Source organism: Actinia tenebrosa, unplaced genomic scaffold (genome assembly GCF_029948245.1).
Source record: "Actinia tenebrosa isolate PJP-AT-01 unplaced genomic scaffold, QUT_ActTen_1.0 PGA_scaffold9__36_contigs__length_13948895, whole genome shotgun sequence".
Classification (NCBI taxonomy): domain Eukaryota; kingdom Metazoa; phylum Cnidaria; class Anthozoa; order Actiniaria; family Actiniidae; genus Actinia; species Actinia tenebrosa.
In genome coordinates this window covers 2192337-2207552 of record NW_028292586.1, presented here as the reverse complement: position 1 = coordinate 2207552, position 15216 = coordinate 2192337, and the positions used below count along the sequence as shown (strand labels likewise).

The window sequence follows — 15216 nt, the reverse complement described above, 5'->3', positions numbered from 1 at the left end:
AACAAAGGAAAGCAAAGGAAAACATAATATATTCAGTCGTTGTGAAAGGTGATCGTCCGGGTGAGTGTTGTCATGAAAAAGACTGTTGTTGGTGGTGACTGACGTTTCGACGACCTGAGCAGAACTTAGCCATCTTCAGAGTCCAGTGAGAAAACTAGATAATAGTATATTTCAATCAGAGCTATATCATGTGTGGAAGACAAGTTTTTTTTCAAAATCGAAAAAAATCAGAAAGTTTAGAAAGTGGTGTAGTATCCTGTGTTGCTGGTTGGTCTGCGGCAGAAGTTCATAACTACGGTTGCTATAGGGAACTCTCCTCTTTCACTCCTTAAACCTCTCACAACCTTAGAATTAGAAGAAAATAGCATGCATGGTTGACTTAGTTTAACAACATCTACTGCTCCAATATATATAGACTTATAACCAACAGTGCATACAATATAGATTATAGAGTATATCTTGAATGAATGAGGACATAATATGGTACCATCATAATCATGGCCTGCCTCCATTACTAAGGATGTCTCTGAACTGCCAGGATTTTCACGCCAGAAAGATATGCAATGGTTGTGCTTCCAAAGGTCTACGACTCTGCTGACAAAGATGAAACTTTTAATCTGCAATCCTTTCTCCGAACCCAGTTCGGTGATGTCCATACTATCATAAGTTCATAGTTATATCAAATTGGCTTTGAAAATGAATGAAACTGAGCAAAAAATAACATAACATAAATTTTTTAAGAATGCAAAACTTGTATTGTCTATTATATTTTCCCAAGATATTAAAAAATACCATGTAAAGGTATGGATTTGGACAACCTTCAAATGAGTTTGTCTGAAGTGGAAAGAGTCTGTCTTTGGTTGCATGGTTAGGGAAGGCCTCAATCAGTCCCTCCAAATAGAAAGGAAAACATTGATAAATTATCATGGATTAACATTAATTTTCATAAATATTTGGATTGTAATAAATATATCAATCAGTTTTTAAATTAAAGATTTTGTGAGTTATTAAATTATCCAACAGATTTTTGAATGATCTCAATGACAGCATTGGTTGCTGAATAAATTGTTGTGTAAAAAAAACTATGAATAGACCCTTAAAACTTGAGTGTAATGGTCAGTTCACATTTCAGACCATGTGTCATTTGGCCAAGCTTATCCCTTTAATTGTTCAAAGGTTGCACATGAGAAGACCTATAAATAAGGATACAACTAAAACAAATAAGCTTATTCTGAAGAGAATGACACTTCGTATGAATTGGGAAAACATTACGAATTCTTCGTTTGCATGTTATGTCATCATGGCCATGTTGGTACCATTTAACAGAAGATAGTCATTAGCATCATTGTTAACAGTACCACGATGGTTGCCATGTTTTTGTCTTTTAACTCTCTTAGGAATGCTTGCAACCCATCAATAGCTAAAATTCACATTATATTATTTTCTTGTCACAAAGGATATGGTGGGATCCCTGTGGTTGTCAAGGACGCTTTTCCCAGGATTCCCTACGATCTGCTGCTAAAACAAATAAACATGGCGGACGATTTAAATCACGTCTCGTCGAACTTTATCCAAAATAACGATTAACATTACTAAATAACTCGATATGGAGTCATCTAACTACGAAGACCAATTGATGAATATCTCAGCTTTCATCAAGACAAGTCAAGAACGATATGAACGCGAGAAAAAAGAGAGGGAAGACCGTTTTCGCACTCTACACCAAAAACGTCAAAGTATCCTTGTCGACCGTTCAGTTATTTTAAGTCGGCTTAATTCGACTGTGAAGAAAGTGAGAGACAAAATACCGCTCTATGAGACAAAGGTTCGGGTTGTTAGGGATGAAAATGCTGTGAGAAGACGAATTAGGGCGCAGCCCTACAGAGGTGAGCTAGGAATTGGTTCATATGAAGCATGGCAGTTAGAGGATTTCTACTTCATACGAGATTTTGTACAATCTTGGATTGACGAAATTCTTGATTATGTTGTGTGTCAGCCTTTTACTAGCAACAGGGATGGATTCACAGAAAGTGTGAATGAAATGCAAGAGCAGTTGGAACTTGAGCAATCTGAGATGTGCTATGCTTCAGCCATGCAAGCAACACAGGAAGATATACTAAATGAAGTGTGCAAGGACCTGGCTGGCGAGGCTGTGAGCGTGAGTTTAGCCATTCATTACCAAGCACAGCAGACAGTTGGCAACATGATCCTGAAAGGAATACTCCCAACTGAAGGGCAGATAGAGGAAAACATGGAAAGTCTGCTGTCTTATACTTACATTCAAATGAAGAAGGACCGAAACAAGCAACATAAAGTATGGCATCATACTCAAAACTTAGTATATGTTAGTGACGAAGGTACAGAAATACCAGAATCAGAGGAAGATGCATTTGACGGGAATGTCTTATCCTTGGAAGAAATCGTTCCATACAACAAGATCCCAGATCACAAGTTTTCTGAGAATTTTTTAACTTATAGGGATTCTGAATTGCAGTTCTGGTCTGGGTTTAGTGACCCAATCTTCTCCATACTCCCACTCCCTAAAAGGTACAAAGGGATATACTGCACTGCGCTGTCATCAGATCACTCCTTATTGGCCGTGGCTGCAGCTCAAGGAGATCTGGCTGTGTGGGATTTGTCGATCTACCCTCCTAGAGTCTTAAAAGGGTGCAGGGGGAAATTCACTGTGATATCTATGGAATGGTCACTAGATTCAACACAGATATTAACCCTTGACAAGCTTGGTACTATACAGATATGGTCAATGTTAAATGCAAATTCCAGTATTTTTGACGTAAAAGGGTTTGAACCTGTGGAAGAAAACCTGGGTTTCAAAACAACTGAGCTTAAATCCATCATTAGCTTGGAACCCCAGGACTTGCTCTTTACTGAAGGAAACTTGGTGTCAATGAATGAACATGTTGTGAAGCCAACAACTGTTGCCTTTCACCCAACGTTTTCATTCCTTGGTCGCCAGGAATCAATAATGGTTGGACTTGCAGATGGAAATATCTTGAAACTCAACCTTGGTAGATCAAGTGTTGGACAAGGTGTTCAAAACAAAGTTGGTGAAGGCATTAACGCAGAGTTATTTCAAGCCCATAAACATCCTATTCAACTCATATCATTTGTAAACAATGACAGTCCTATGATTACCTTTGATGCCCAAGCTTATATACACCTCTGGGAGAAGAAGGACGAGAGCCTCTCAGGGTTTGGTTGGCATACGCCTATAGCAAGTTTCAGGTTAGACTCTACAGAGAAGACTTACGAGCCTGTAGAAGGGAGCACAGAAAAGGTTGAGTTCGTTGATACTGTCAAGGGAACTGGAAAAATCAAGGAACTAAACCGGAGTGACATGATTGAGAAAAGAAAAGAAACTCAAACTTTTATTAATTCACTTTATCTTGGAAGACCATGGAAAACCAAAGATGTTGGAGAGAATAAGATCAACCATCTTTACTCTCCAAGGAATGTCCCTGAAAGTGGGGCAACATTCCACTCAGTCACCTACTACAAAGATACCAAATTACTGAGCCGATATACTACTTTACTGTATCGGCCAATCAGAGTGGATTGCACCAAGATCTTATCATGTGAAATGAATTTCTCGGGAAACAAGCTTGTGGTTGCTTTGCTTTTCGGCGACGTTCCTCCAAAGACACCCCATGTCCGGTTTGTCACCCTTGAAATCCCAGCAATGAAAGTAAGTCCAAATGTAATCGAAGTTGCACTGACTGAAGACGAATACAGAGAATGTAAGGAAATTGGCAGCTGTGGTTTTGATCTGACGAAAGTGATTGATGCAACTGGTTCAGAGTACATTGTTACAAATGTCTGCGGCACAATTCTGAAAACAAAAAATCAAAATCTGGTGAGAGAGATTGGACAGGTTGTGATCTGGGTAAAAATCAAGCAATTTTCTCAACAGCAAGAGTCAAAGTTGCAAGTCAGGCATCAGTACTTTGTGCCCTTTTCTACGCACCAAAGCAAAATATGGCAATCCTATTGCACCTCAGGGACAAAAACACCAAAATTGTTCGACAACAAGTGTGGCAAGACTGGCAGAGACTCAAAGGTGCTAAAGAGATCCCCGTCCAACAAACTTGGCAGAAAAAGCAATGGACATTTGATGGGGAGTTTGCTTTTCATTTGGAGTACACAATGGAAAGCCTTGTGCTGGAGTTAGCTGATGCTGCTGTTTGGGAATCTGAAGGGATTGAGCACAAAATCAAATCTGGTTCACAGGGCTTGAAAAACAGGGTCCTTCCATTTGTGAGGCATCTTCCATCAGGAGGAAATGATTCTGACTAAACTACAATCACACAAACTTGCCTTGGAAGTCATTTATTTATCAGAACACATCAGAAACTTATTAGAGTTTTTCCACGTGAAGTCACAGCGGCCATTATGGGGTACCAAAACAATACATTTTCTATCCTCGGGGAATTGAACTCTACTTTTATGCAAAAACTGTGTAGAAAGTTTCTATTGTTTGGTACACCAATATGGCTGCATTGTCATGTGATGTATTCGACGTATAACACTACAACCGTGCGCTAGAATATTCACATTATGCAAATTAGGACTTTTGATACCGTTTTGGAACAGTATGAGTTTGGTTTCAAGATGGCCGCTTCTCTCACACAAAAATTCTTGCTGAATTTTCTGACTTTCAGAGGAGATATATTTATAACAAGACTAAGAGACATGACAGTATGTTTGTTACATATTCAACTCCTTATGAGTACCTTTTGAACTCATATTTATAACATGACTAAGAGACAGAAAAACGTTTTTAAACTATTTATTTGTTTACCTATACTATAGACACCTTGCACTGAGTCCCAAGAGGACTATTCAGGGGGACCAAACATTGGATTTTTATTTGCATGAGAAAAGCCAGCCTATCATTTTGTCCCCCAGAACAATATTCCTCTAGGACAACATTGCAAGGGGGTTATTGGAGCTATTTAAAATTCATGCATTTTTCTGACAAGAAATTTTACAACTGCACAAATATTTTTCATAATATTTAATTTATGAAATAATAATTTAGAAAGTTTGGATAAATAAATAAAATATTATTATGTGCATTCTTATGAGATATCAGTTTGTCCTGCAGAGTATTGGAAGGGGTAAAATTTACAAGTGCTAATGAAGAAACCAAAAAGTTGGGCACTTAGATTTTGAATTTTACAGTCTCAGAATTGTAAAAATTTGCTATTCTATTAAAAATTAATGACACTATCGTAATTGCTCTCTCAAACCCCACTCTGAGACTTTTCGTTGTGCCCAGCTCATGACGATCATGCTGCAACCGTTCGACATAAAACTTCTGATGGATCCTGGAAGGATTCCTCTATAAAGGCCGAAGAAACCACCTTTTTCTTTTATCACCAGCCTCATGCGAGTGATGACTGGAAGATCCCTGTAAATTAATAATTTTAAAAGAAATATTAAACAGTCCAAGGGGATTAGTATAGATGGCTTGCACTGCTTATGTTACCACTAGCTACTTGCAACTCTTATTTATTATATAATAATAATGATGTGAGGTTCTTATATAGTGCATTTATACAACGTCTCAATGCCCTTATACCAGTATGATGTTTGATGACAACCATGTAAGCAATGTAAAGTGTATGATGTTTATGGTGATGATCCTGATAGTGATTATGGTAATGATGGCGGTGATGATGACAATGATGTTTACGATGATGGTAGTGAGGATGATGGGGATGGTGTTGGCAATGATGTTAATGATACTATTGCTGATGACATTAATGGTGATGATGTGAAGATGATAGTGATTATGATGATAGTGTGCAGGGTGATGATGATAACAATAATAATTGTAACAATAATAACAAATATGTCGTTAATGATCTTACTTTCCATAATTTCCTTGTACTTGAGATTTCATGTATTCCAACGGCCAAACAACCCACCATCCGAGAGTAACAATAATTAAAGAATATTACAAAAACACATTTTTTTCAAAGACATTAGATTGATACAAACATGAGCACAAAAAAAAACAACAAACATTAAAACTAATTTTTCAAATATCACCAGAGAGCTACCATGCTGCAACACACATGCACAGCATTTAAGCTGGCTGGTGCCACAGAAATGGTTTACATATCCCAAGTTTGTGGTAAGCTTTCTAAAACCTTATGATAGCCTTCTATTTAGGGTAGTCAATGGTTCCTATATCTCATTCCAAGGAAAGCTTTAAAATTCACTTCTATGTGTGAATATAATTTCCAAATTATTCAAAAGGATATGTAGCAGCTATTCCTGAAGTTAGAAAAGGACCAAGTAATGGTTTTTTGAATTGTTCTGGAAAATGTCGCCGACCACTGTCTACCAGCATGAAATATGTACACATTAGACCCATTGTACGACACCATGTCACTCCAAATCCCTACAACATTGAAAATTAATATCAAGTCAAAAGCATGACTTTGATTTCAATGCTTTTTGCACATTATTTCATTGCATTGTCACACAGAAACCACTCCATCAACGATGCAAGGCAGTTTCAAAGGATCATTCAAATTTGAACCATGCAACCTTGACTGAAAAGCCTTGGGTGTGACCAGTGAGCAGGTGAAATGAAAGTGATGAAGGTATTTTGGAAGTTTGAGAATAATATCATACCCCTGCTTACACAAACATGAAAGAGCTAGGCTCAGTATTTTTTAGTCAAACCAAATCCTATCAAGAAATAAATATAGGGAAACTTAAATATTAAAAGAAATTCGATATGAAAACACAATTAAGCAGTAGGAAGAAGGTTTATTGAGGCTGGGGGTTTCATAACAGCAATTTTGTAGGTCAGAATGCAATGCTTTTGTATTTCATGACAATAAATTAAATAAATCATTTATTGAACAACTTACTCTGTAGAGGCCTTTGAAATGCCATGTTTGTCCTGTTTGTCTTCTCACCTATGAAAAAAAATCATTCAATAAACAAAATTTATTAAATTGAACTATACATTTACAACAAAGACTGGTTTTGAAAACCAGCAGCAATTGATAATTTATTTAATATTATACCTTAGCTAATTCTAATGGAGTTTCTATGATTGCTCTGGCTGTTGATGCAAATGCCCCAGAGACAAGAACTCGTCTGTTAAAAAATAAAAATAAAAAATGAAGAAAATAAATGATAAAAAATTGGAAAATTAAAAAATATATAATTTAAAAGAAAAATTAAAAAATTTTGAAAAAGACCTTTTTAGATTGAGCATGATATTTTCCCATTTCATACCTAATGCCATTCTCTTGAAAAATTAGATTTTTTGTTTTTTTGTAACCTTTAGTTATTCAAGTGTCTCTAACTGTACTGTGGGAAAATGTTATTATAATCCCAAACTAAAGAGGTCTTTTCAGCTATATGTCAAAATATAATAGTCTTACATTTGTATTCCTCCAGTGAATGGAATTTCTCTTATTCCATTTCTTGTGTTTAGCATTGTATACCTATTGTAAAAAAAAAAAGATTCATTGTTGCATAATGATAATAACAACTTTATTGGACAGGGTACACCGTTACCACACTGATAATTTTCAGGTGGCACTAATGAGTAGTTGTCAATTCCATGCAAATAATCTTTTATATGTCATATTTTTGTCATATAGGAATATTCAGTACTTACACTGCTTCAAAAACAGCAAACTGAGTAGATCTGTAGATGCCTGAGCCCCATAAAGGTGGAACACACCCTCTAGAATTTAAAAGTGACAAAAAGGTTAGTTGTTTGATTTGATGGAAATATGTATGAGTGAGATAGGAAGATGAAGGGATGGACTGATTGGGGTGAGATGGGTGGATAGATGAAAGAATGGGTGGATGGATATAGCTGGATTGATAAATAGAGATAGGTGGGGATTGGAGTGGGATGAATGGATGGATGGAGGGGTGGGATGGATGGATTTAGGAATAGATGGATGAATGAATGGGTGGATGGATAGCTGGATCGATAAATAGAGCTAGGTGGGGGTTGGAGTGGGATGAATGGATGGGTGGATGGGTGGGTGGATGGATGGGATGACATGGATGGGTGAATGGGATGGATGGATGGACGGTTGGATGGGTGGGTGGATGGATGGATAGATGGATGGAGGGGTGGGATGGATGGATTTAGGAATAGATGGATGAGTGAATGGGTAGATGGATGGTTGGAATTGGGATGGAATGGAATGGATGGATGAGAGAATAGACAAAGGGATGGGTAAGTGGATATATTGGTACATGGGTAGATGATGGGATAAATTGGATAAATGGTTAAATAAATTGGTTGATGCTTAAAGTGGTTGGTTGGTTAGATGGTTAGTTGGTGGATTGACGGTTGGATTGATTGACGGATAGATAACTACACCTGTATAGACCTCTGATTCCTTGTTCTCTCAGTGTTTTAACAAATGATTTGATCATGCTTGTCTTTTCGAACCCAGCTTGAGCTTGCATCTTTGTTTTGATTGTATCAAATGGATGTCCAACTGCTACACTGGTTGTGCCATAGAGGACGCCAACTGAAATGAAAACATTTATTTTGGGTTGGGTCCATAGTGTCTGGTAACAGAACTTGGCCAGAGAGGGAAAGAAAAAGAATAGTTGAAATGGGATTGTAATAAAATATTAATCATAATAACCACAACCATCTTTATCATTGTCATCACTGACATCATTGTCATCAAGACCATTATCACCACTATCATTCTCATCTTCATTATAATCACCATCACAAATATCAACACTGTTAGCACCATCACCACCATTATCATCATCATCTCCATCATCACCACCATCATCACCATCACTGTCATTATCATCATCATCATCACCATCCCTGTCATCATCACCACCATCATCACCATCACCATCATCACCACCACAATCCTATTTGGTATGTCCATAAAAATATTGCTTTATTAAAATGGTTGCTATGGTTCTAATACCATTCTGGAGTAAAAACATCGAAAAATATACACTAAGGGGTTATAGATGCTTGAATTTACAAACAAGGCTATTAGATGACGTCATGTTTTTTACAGTAAAAATATAAACAAAACCTTATACAGCACAGATAAAGCGTCAGATACCTACTGCATATATAATAGCTATATAATCTTATACTGAAATGATAATAGACATCCTACGATACTTTTTTGCCGAATTTTATAAATAGCTGAGCCATAGAGAGAGAATTTTCCCGTTCTAACGAGGTTGAATTTATAATTGATGATTATATTAAATGTAAAATGCACAAAACAAGTTACCTCCAAGCCCGATCATTCCCTCTTGAAGCCAACCGATTCTCTTCTCGTTGTGTGTCATGGTTCTATGATCAACACTCTATCGAAACCAATAAAAAAACTATAAAAAATGAAACAGCTAAAGATTCACTTAATAATTCTACCACACGAGGTTTCTCAAAACACTGAGCCCTCGGTGTTATGAGGCGGCGGCCAAAGGGCGCCAAAATCAAATTATCTCGAGCGTTCTGATTGGTTATTTTTAAAAATGAAAATCTTTCAGCCAATCAAATCAAACGTTATTTAGACTTCGTTAGAGTCTTTTCAACAGCTTTCCTTTTACGAATTTCAAACAAATTTACTACGAATAAGAAGCAGAATTTAAAGCTTTTAATAATGTTTTATTATTTATTTTGAAAATATTATGCGTTAGCTAGGAGCATAAATGGTTCGAGTAACGACTTCCGCTAAAAAAAGAAAAAATCCATCCCCAAAACATGTGGATAGAACAGAGAGAGGTTCGGTGATATACCACAACACGTCCAGACCTTCAACTTCTGCAAGAAGCCCTCAAAGACAACGAAGGAGGCAGACTATAACTTCTCCTAAACGTGAGTAAGCTCATATTTACTGTAAGTAACTTCAGAAAAAGGGGTTTATGGCGTAAACAGATGAGGATTTGGCCTAGCTTTTAAAATGTTGTGTGACGCTTGTATGTTTGCATGAGTCCGCTGTGCACTTGATTGCCATCAGACAACGAGAGAAATAATTGAGTTTATTAAATCTTATCGTTGTAAATGGAATGGTGATAAAAATTGTTTTTGTGCAAAGAATACTTAAGTTTTAGTATTGGAAACTTTATAAATTCGTCCCTATTTACTTTTTGGTCACGTGACTTTTTCCTTTGCACTAGGCTTCAAGATTCAAGATTCAATTTATTCTTTACACCATTCAATATTAACAATAATTCACACTCAATCAAAGAAGAAAAAGCTATTTACATTTTAACTCTATAATAAAATTGTTTTATATAGAATAAATGACAAAAAACTAAATATTTAACTAACTGGTTTAAGAGAAGAGAGTATATACATATATATATATATATATATATGTATGATGTGACTAAGTGTGGGTGAGAATTATATGAATTTAGTGAAATTGGTCTGAGAGCAGGTCAGGTGAAGGATATCTGGAATAACTTAAGAGTTAATCAGGCCATTTGTTATGTTTCTCGCAGATGTCAGAAAATTTCGGCCTGGAACGCAAGCACTAAGGGAAATCAGATTTTATCAAAAGACAACTCATCTACTGGTTAGGAAAGCTCCTTTTATGAGAGTGGTAAGACCTTTTTTATTTGTTTATCTAAAAATCATTAATATTACCTATCTCCTTTTACCAAAAATGGGGGAACGTTTATTTATTTTATTAAATAAATGTGCGTTTTGTTTCATTATGAATATTGTTGTAACATGGTGTTTAAATGTTTTTGAAGGTAAGAGAAATAGCTGATCAATTTTATCAATATGGGGAGCTGAGATGGCAACTAGGAGCTCTTTTGGCATTACAAGAGGTCTGTACTAGACAACATTAGAATGCATACCATAAAAAGTTAACCAACAAAATTGTACAAATTACAGCAAAGTTTTGTAGGTCTACGGTCTACTGAGGTCTACTGAACTTACTAATTTGTGCAAATTTGTGCAATTTGTTACAAAGTTTTTCATGGATTTATGTATGCACTCTATTTTACAGCAATTTTCAATATTATGCAAACTTGGTAGTTACAAGCTGGTTTTTAGTGTTTAGTTTTTCACTGGTACCATACAAAAGGTATTGACTATCTTAATTGACATCAAAAAATATATCTCGGCAGACAGCACACAACTACTGAGTTAATGTAATATTGAAAATGGTTATAAAAAATTTAATCAGTAGAAGGGTTCGAACGACAGCTTGTTGACATTTTCTCCCTTGGCAAATAATCATGAACTAGATGATCATTCATGACCATGGCTGCCATGAAAACCTTCTTTAATAGGCCTATTCTATGTTCAATAGCAGATCTAGCTTTAGTACAAACAACGCTATATAAAGCATAATATAAAAAGATGTTTGTGCTGATGCTAGACCACAATGCACCATGTTCTCCATCTCAGAAAAGGTCTGTACAAAAATGACAATAGCATTGTTCATCCTGCTACAGCATAATTTCACATTGGTAACTGTTAATATATTCTTCTGTTTATTTCCAGTCAGCAGAACAATTCTTAGTCAGATTATTTGAAGATGCGTATCCTTTACAATATTTATTCATCAGCCCAGAGGTTGTTTTAGGATTTATGGGAGCCTATGGTTCTAAGATCCATAGGTTATTATTATAGAGATTTTACTCTGAAAATAATATACTTCAACATATACTTTTGAATGCTTGATATAATTTTTTAATCCTTAACTGTAAAATAGAAATCTATGTGCTATACATGCTAAACGGGTAACTATAATGCCTAAAGATATTCAACTTGCAAGACGAATCAGAGGAAGACAAGAAGGCCTTGGTTAAATGTCTACTAATGTACAAAATAATCTATTAAGGCTGTTTAACAGTCCTCTCTTCGCTGGAAGGTCTGTAATATATAGAGGTTATCAGCCGGCTCAGCATCTGATACGGCTGTGTATTTTTACCAGTCACAGAGTATTTTGATGAGCCTTTAAATGAGCCATACAAGTGACGAATAAAAATGCACAGTTGTATCAGATGCTTAACTGACTGATAAGTTGTTTATCATTTAATTCTGCAAAGAAATGCTCAAACTCCCTCTAAACTCTATCGTACCCGATCGCGAACAAAGGAGAAGTGCTGACTCGGTCTCATATTAGGCATGGTCTTTTCCCATATCACACACGTTCTTTGCAGAATTAAATGATAATATTATTTTAAAGTGTGTTCTATGGCTGGAGCGAAGGGTGTCAATACACCATGCCTCTCACTCTGCCATGGAATACATTTCGTACCAAAAAATCTCCACGGTTTTATACTTGTAAGTCCTGTCTCAGAATTCAGCAGTTTTAGACTACCACGGGGACTATAAACTTTATCTACTGATTTATCTACCATTTTTGGAGTCAAAATAATTAATGAAAGGAGAAGTCAGTGTTTGGAAACTGGTCTTAAGGAGGTTTTCTTGTAAAGATTATTTATGCTCTACACATTAAATTAAAATATGGCGAACAATTTAAATAGTTATCGTTCTGGACTGACTAGGCTCTTGTTCAACTGGAAACATAAAAGCATTTTCACATGTATGAGAGGCTAGTCAGTCTCTGGTCAGTCCTGTCCAGAACAATAGTTATTCAAGTTGAGCACCATATTTCAATTTGATGTATTCTTAATCTTAAACTTAGGTCATATTTTCACAGACACAATTATTATAGAAATTTTTATATCAAATCTTTTGACATTGCCACTAGTGTCTTTTATTACAGTCACCTTGTTCTAAGCGCTTCAATTGGTTGAGAACTATTGAAGAAATAGAAAACACACATGCGTGCAGTGTGCAGTTATAAAGCACGTGGGGGTTGGCAGAACATGAGAGAAGTGTTAGTAGGTGCACAATGCATAGTGGTGTGCTTTTTGGCACTTCTCAAGTGTTCTGCCAATCCCCACATGCTTTATACGTGCACACAGCACAGCAAGCAGGTTTTTTATTTCCTTTTTCAAAATACAAATTTCACTAACTGTTATTTTGGAAAGGAGTTAAGCAAATGAAGGTGCATGCACATGCTGTGTGCTCTCATAAAGCACTCGCTCCCAACCAATCAGAACGCAAGATTTATAAAAGTTATTTAAGAAAACAGCATTGAAAACTACGATGCTCCATTCATCAATTGATGGTTTTCAACCATTCCCAAGAGAATTAAATAACAAACGACACAGTGGCCATGTTGGAGGATATAACAGAAGAATTCATTAACATTTCTTTTGTTAAGTTCCTCCAGCATGGCTGCCGTGAAAACCATCAATACAGAATGTGAAAATATGATGATAGTACTAAAAAACAGCGTGTAGAAGCACAAGCCGTGGTTGTAAATTGTGATCCCATTCGTTATTTAAATTTTTTGATACATTGAAGGGCAGTCTGTATTTTTTTTTAAATTGTAAAAATCTTTCTTTTACTCAACTCCCAATTTCTCTGCTAATTAGGATGATGAAAAAAATGGAATAATTCGTAAATGGAATTTTTTTAGACGTCGTCGCTGATTGTGCTGTGTAACTGTTTTTGGACAATGTATAAAAATTTAAATATTTTTAACACATTTTTAGAATTTGTAACTTCATAGAGGTTTTGTATGATCAGCCAGCCATGTTGAATGACAGAGCAATAGAATCTCTTTACTCTTGGAAATTGAATTCTTTCTCGTTTGTAATGAGTTGTTTTGTTCTTGTCATCCAACATGGCTGCCGTCATGATCACATAAAATCTTCATTATTTAACTTTTCATGATGTAAGAAATAGTGAAATAAACTCGTTTGAAACAAGAAATATGAATTTATTTATTTTCCTATGGATCATTCAATTTCCTTTTAAGATCCATGCTAATCGTGCTAATTGTTACTAATTTAAAGCAGTTTTCTTTAGTCCTTGATGTTCCCGACATATTTTTGGATTATCCTGTTCATATTTAGAAGATTTGCAAGCATATATGCGTGTCTTTTTCTGAAAATTTCTTGTTTGCAAGGCAATGCACAAATCAGGAGGAAAAGAGCGTAATAAGTGACGATTCCTGTCTGTTGCGGTCTTTCATTTGTTACTATGCCTGGAACACTAAAAACGTTTATCCTAAAAACGGCACGTTTACGGATTCAGGTCTTCCATCCATCAAATTTACGACGGACAGTAAGTGTTTGGTTGACGGAAGCCAAAAACTTATTGTAACTCTTAGAAACATGTTCAAAGCTCTTAGGCTGAAGCCTAGCACTTTAAACGTGCGAAAAAGGAGACGTCTTCTTTTCTGTGATCTTCTGGTCTGAACCGATTTTATAGCCGCGTTCTAAATAGAAGTACTTTACGATGTAAGATGGAACTGATCATGAATTTGGGCGAAAAATGCTACAAATGAACCTGTTAAACATAGTTGTCTGATGTAACTTTCAATTTCTTTTCACCTATTCATTCATAAAAAATGAGGAAAATTTTTTTTAACTAGCAAAATAAAATTTCAATAAATTTAAGGGGAAAAGGGGAAATGAAGAATAAAAAAAAAATAAAACAAATGTTCCCATACCGGGAGTCGAACCCGGGCCGCCTGGGTGAAAGCCAGGAATCCTAACCGCTAGACCATATGGGATACGATGTAAGTAGTCGTCGAAATTATCAAAGTGTATCAATATTCTCAAAATTCGAGTCAAATTCGGTATGCGGGTCGGATTAACAAGAACCAATATGATCATAGCGGTAGTAACAGTTCGAATCAATTTACACTAAACCACAGATTAGAAAAGGCTATTTATTTTATCTCCACGTTTACCACAGACGTTGTGTCAATTACATTGGTAAGAAGACTTAATACAAAGCTTAATGGGACAAAAAACTCCCTTTGGTCGTTGCTAATGACAACAAAAGAGACGTCAGACGTAGATAGAGGATTGGGAGGGGATTTATGAGCAAGCAAAAACAGTTAAAAATAAATCCTTGAATCCTTCAATATCGAATATTAGCCAATCCCAAACCAGGTACCCACTTCGAAATTACCATTGATACATTTTCTTTTCCGCTAGAAATCTCCTTCCTTTGACCTTATATAATGGTAAATTACTTTTATAAATTCTTCGGAGAAAGATCATTTCCGTTTACTCTCTTCCCCTGTGTGTCCTCTTCCGGGCCACGCCCATTTTCTCCCAAAGGCCGAATGTACGCATGCGCAATTCATTTCCATATTTCATCAT

The 15216-nt window shown here is 36.0% G+C and overlaps 2 protein-coding genes, 1 non-coding gene and 1 pseudogene across 3 annotated transcripts; 2 read left to right on the top strand and 2 right to left on the bottom strand.

The window, feature by feature from the left end:
* Positions 1-1540: 1540 nt before the first annotated feature.
* On the top strand, positions 1541-5096 carry LOC116304144 (uncharacterized; annotated as a pseudogene).
* LOC116304145 (mitochondrial substrate carrier family protein S) lies at positions 4332-9444 on the bottom strand. Its single transcript, XM_089025255.1, has 9 exons — positions 9294-9444; positions 8393-8546; positions 7670-7738; positions 7431-7493; positions 7068-7140; positions 6909-6956; positions 6294-6430; positions 5895-5963; positions 4332-5431 (listed from the first exon to the last, which is right to left on the bottom strand). Exons 1-9 carry the CDS (start codon positions 9349-9351, stop codon positions 5248-5250), a joined length of 855 nt encoding a protein of 284 aa, XP_088881381.1. The 5' UTR covers positions 9352-9444; the 3' UTR covers positions 4332-5247.
* A 149-nt stretch (positions 9445-9593) lies between these two features.
* LOC116304142 (histone H3, embryonic) lies at positions 9594-13813 on the top strand. The gene is made up of 5 exons (XM_031713810.2): positions 9594-9880; positions 10510-10610; positions 10765-10842; positions 11525-11562; positions 11736-13813. Exons 1-5 carry the CDS (start codon positions 9715-9717, stop codon positions 11830-11832), a joined length of 480 nt encoding a protein of 159 aa, XP_031569670.2. The 5' UTR covers positions 9594-9714; the 3' UTR covers positions 11833-13813.
* A 733-nt stretch (positions 13814-14546) lies between these two features.
* Positions 14547-14618, bottom strand: Trnae-uuc (transfer RNA glutamic acid (anticodon UUC)). The gene has a single exon. It is a non-coding gene; the product is annotated as a tRNA-Glu (tRNA).
* Between the last annotated feature and the right edge of the window lie 598 nt (positions 14619-15216).